The 4712-nt window shown below is 37.5% G+C and overlaps 1 protein-coding gene across 1 annotated transcript; it reads right to left on the bottom strand.

Annotated features, from left to right (window-relative positions):
* Window positions 1–378: 378 nt before the first annotated feature.
* LOC121861874 lies at window positions 379–1522 on the bottom strand. Its single transcript, XM_042359774.1, has 2 exons — window positions 1341–1522; window positions 379–664 (listed from the first exon to the last, which is right to left on the bottom strand). Exons 1-2 carry the CDS (start codon window positions 1476–1478, stop codon window positions 431–433), a joined length of 372 nt encoding a protein of 123 aa, XP_042215708.1. The 5' UTR covers window positions 1479–1522; the 3' UTR covers window positions 379–430.
* Between the last annotated feature and the right edge of the window lie 3190 nt (window positions 1523–4712).

Genomic DNA, 4712 nt, shown 5'->3' with positions numbered 1-4712 from the left:
GTAGTGTTGTAAGCCATGCTAAGAAGTACTCTAGTGCTTGCGTACAATTATTGATTCCGTCTGTAGTGTTGTAAGCCACGCTAAGAAGTTAATCTAGTGCTTGTGTACAATTATAATTATTGATTCCGTCTGTAATGTTGTAAGGAATAGAAGTGTTATCCCCTTCCAGTGCATCTCTTTATCCCCAATCACAGAATCTCCAGTCAAACTAATAAATTGTGTTTGTGATGGTTCGGTATTCTCCGAGGGGCGCATCCACTGCATTACCGTCCACTGTAACTCAAAAACCCCAATAAGTAGAATTCCTGCCTATTATATATATATATATATATATATATATATATATATATATATATATATATATATATATATATATATATATATATATATATATATATATATATATATATATATATATATATATATCGTTTTACTGAGGGTGTGGGTTTGAGGTCTTGCTGGGGAGATTTTTGACCATCAGACTCAATATAGTTTCACCAGGTATGATTGAGGTGTCAAGATCAAATTCATCAGCTACTGTGTCTAGGTCGAGCACCTTAAATGTTTGAAAATTCAAGCGATTGTAGATCTTCTCCGACAAGCTATTGGCGATCTGAACTACTGCTAAACGGCAGCCTTGCTCATCCCCAAGCTCCAGGGTTTTCTGAAACACGTAGTGATTGTAAATTATAACGGTTTTTGGTATCAGGCAGATCCAAAAACCTAAGTTGTCAGAAGTAATTAAGAAGTTTCTCTTTATTTACCTTTTTAAATTCAAACTAAACAGAAGGAAGTGCCTGCAAAAATAATATTACATACTATAAAGTGAATAGTTTCTTTACCAGCATACCCAAGTTGAATATAGTTTGGTTATTTTATGGTATGAAAGACGCCTTAAATGAAACAGACCAATTGTACTATAATCTGTTTGAACTAACGTCCATTGACTTATAGTAATGTGAAAATAAAGTTTCCCCTCCTAGTGAAAAGCATCATTTTCTTTTTAAGGCTTAATCGGACCATTATCTTTGTAGTTTTTGTTTGTGGTATCTTTGAAAATAAGTTCAACTGTACTGTATGTTGTTTATGTAAGTTGGACAAATGTGAGATAGAGGATATCGTAGAGTTGGAAAGAGAATTAAAGGAACTACATCAGGATACTCGAAACACACAGCAAGATATTAGAAGGAGATAATACTGTCACTGTGTTCAAATAAACCAATGTCAAGTGTCAAGGTGATGGTATTTAGTACCTCCTCTGAGGAATATTTAGCATTGTTTTAGGTTTAATAACTGTGATTTTCAATATACTTCTCCTATAAGTTAACATGCACAATTACCTTGATGATCATGGCCGCGATGCCGCGACCGCCATAGTCTTTGTGGACACACACAGCAAATAATTCGAGGATTGGTGAGATGCCCAGCTCCTGAATCTCTTTACCGTGGGGAGAAAATCGGGCCAACAACTGGTACATAATGCTCGGCTCATCCTGTAACCAAATATATATTTCAATTCCATGTTAATTAATAGAAATTCTTTGCTTTTTAGAAAATATATGTTATCGCCCGATGAACTTTTGTTGTAATTTCTACAACACCGGGAAAATTAATTTGTCTATGGTAAAATTTATCGATGATGTAACAAGATCTGACCAAGAAAGGTATAGGTTTCATAGTTTTTAGTCCTGCCATGCAGGAAAGAGGTTCGTACACAAAGAAATACATCATATTCATTAGCAGTATATATAGGTCAGAGTCATGTGGGTGATGTCACTGTTCATTGCCAAGCGGACAGTGGTTCATATACATTGGACGTCATATTCTAATTGAAGACTGATCAATGTGGGCTAGCAAATTTGGGATAAACAGCAAGAATGTCCTCAAGCACCCCCGATTCAATGTAGTAATTACAAAGTTCATGATGCAATAAACCAGGTGGCCTGAAGTCTTTGACAGTGTCACATTCAATAATATAGTGTTCAAGTGTATGCTTTAAAGGTTTATCACAAAGTTTACATGCTAAGTGTTCCGGTATGGGTACAGCGTTACTAACTTGCCAGATGTGTCTATCCTAGCCTAATTCTGGCCACGACTACATCACATTGTCTGGTTCTGTCCTTATGCTGGCCATACCGGTACCTCTTGTCACAAAATTTGCCATATTTACTAATGCTGCAACTGCCAGGTCTCTGCATTTCTCAGTTCTTCTAGATTAGAGTTCATGATTCTGACTTGAATGTTTTTAAGTACAGCATAGAACAGGCCAAGGTCACGGTCAACATTTTCTATCTTACATAAAATTATTTCATATTCCAATCTTTATAGGTGGATAATCGTAAAAAATCCATGTAAATTTTGAAAAGCCATTTTAATAATGCCCGGGATTAGTCTTGTCATTCCCCTCTGAATTCTTTCTAGGGATTCTATATCCATTCTGTAGTACAGTGACCAGAACTGAACTGCGTAATCCAAGTGAGGTTTCACAAGCACAAGATATAGTTTTAGGATAACCTCGCTAGTTTTGTAACTAACACCCCTTTGTATGAACCCAAGTACTTTGTTAGCCATGTTTCGAGCAAATACACATTGTTGACTTGGTTTAAGATTCCTACTTATCATTACTCCTAAAGCTTTCTCACAGTCAGATTTTTCTATAACAACGTTGTTCATCTGATATCTGCTTTCTCTGTTTACATCTCCTAGACTAAGTACTTTGCATTTGTCTTCATTAAATTTCATCTACCATTTTTCAGACCATGCAAAAAATAAGTTTAGATCTTCCTGTAGTCCTCGTCAGATTTAATTTCACGCCCTACTTTAGTGTCATCAGCAAAATTACTTATGTTGCTGTCTACGCCTATATCTATGTCGTTTATGTATATAATAAATAGTAAAGGTCCAAGTACTTAGTCTTGGGGTATTCCCACTAGTGATGTTACCCCAATCGGATTTAGTGGCGTTTATGTTTATTCGCTGTTTCCTGTCCTGTAACCACCCCCTAATCCATTTAAGAATGTCTTCTCCAATTCCACGAGCCTCCACTGTTTGTATTAGTCTTTCGTAGGTGACTCTGTTCGAAGGCTTTTCTAATGTCGAGGTATACCACATCATAATTGTGTCCATCATCCACTGATTCGAAAACAGTTGAAGAGAATATTATTAGATTAGTCAGACATGAACGCCCACTTGTGAAGCCACATTGGGAATCATTGATCAATTTGCGCTTCTCCAGGTGATTTCGAATAGAGTTTGAAATTATTGCTTCCAGCAATTTGCCTACAATTGATGTTAAACTGATTGATTGGTAGTTAGAGGATAGTGATCTATCTCTCGTCTTGAAAATTGGTATGACATTCGCTATCTTCCAGGATTTTGGTACTACACCCGTTTTTAATGACATGTTAAACAAATTTGCTAAGGTCTTACTAAACTATTCCTTACATTCCTTTAATACTCTGGCAAATATCTCATCAGGACCTAGTGACTTATTAGGCTTTAGCTTGTCTTTTGCTTACTATGTACTGCGCACATCATTGTCATTCCTAAAAACCCCCTTAATTCATATTACGCTACATAACATTCAAATCCACTGCGCTTGTAGAATCTCAGAGAACGGGAAACATTTATAAAGGATAACTTACCTACTCAATGTTACTGAATCATGTGTTGTATTGTACCCAGGTACGGTTATATAATATTAATTGTATGTATTCATAGCATTAAGGAGAGACGTGTGTTTCCCACTAGTTTTATACTCATGATCCCTCACAGTAAGTCCTGCCTTCGAACACAGTTGTCAATATGTGTTTATTCCACCTTCTACTGGCAAACTCAATCCTGAATTAGTTTATGTAAATCAACCTTAGTAATTTGCCAGACCTTTGTCAACTGAGGGTCATCTTTGAATGTGTAACAGTTGGTTTGTTTGTAATTTCTGTCATTTTGTGAGTAGCGATCGCTGGCAACTCAGGGGTACATAACCACGGGTGAGCAGGAGGTTCAAGTCTCCCGTAACGCCATCCAACTTCGTTGTCCTACAGATCCAGGGTGGGCTTAATTGAACACCCACCGGTCGCTCAGAGCCGGGGATATTCAGCAGTGATCAATATATGAGCGATGGCGCTGATTCGACATGATTATTTGGCTCCATTCTACCTCTTGGAGCTAGACCCAAGACTCGCCATGTGTCTGACTTTAACCGATCCCCACAGCGATCGTTAGTGTTACAGGCGCCAGTGTGATACCCTGGGACATGCCTTGGAGTTATATGTCCACAGTGTTGTTGTATGTGTTTGGGGGTAATTCTGGAATAAGTATCCCATGTTGGGTAGTGGACCCATGAATAAGCTGGTTTCAGTAATAACACAAGGAGTTGCCTTGGAGTTATATGCTAATAATATATTTTTCCCCACTTTGAGTCCATCTTAATACACATTTTCTTATAGTATATCAGGATTATTCATTTCCCGCAGTATAACACTTTTATTTCCGTCCAAGGGACCTTCTATCAGAATTGCCATACCCATGTGCCTAGATCCTCGTCATGCTACCAAAAAGAACTGAGGTTATGTAGTAACCAAAGAACTGAAGGTAAGTAGAAAGAACAATTGAAAGAACTAAGACATGTTATGGTTTCACCCTTCCTTCCCCTTCTCGATATGGTCAATGAAAAACCAAACCCAATGCCTAGTCCACTCTGCTCGCTACAT

Source organism: Homarus americanus, unplaced genomic scaffold (genome assembly GCF_018991925.1).
Source record: "Homarus americanus isolate GMGI-L3 unplaced genomic scaffold, GMGI_Hamer_2.0 scaffold35230, whole genome shotgun sequence".
Classification (NCBI taxonomy): Eukaryota; Metazoa; Arthropoda; class Malacostraca; order Decapoda; family Nephropidae; genus Homarus; species Homarus americanus.
Note: the sequence above shows the minus strand (reverse complement) of the source record. Positions and strands in the feature narration are given on the sequence as shown.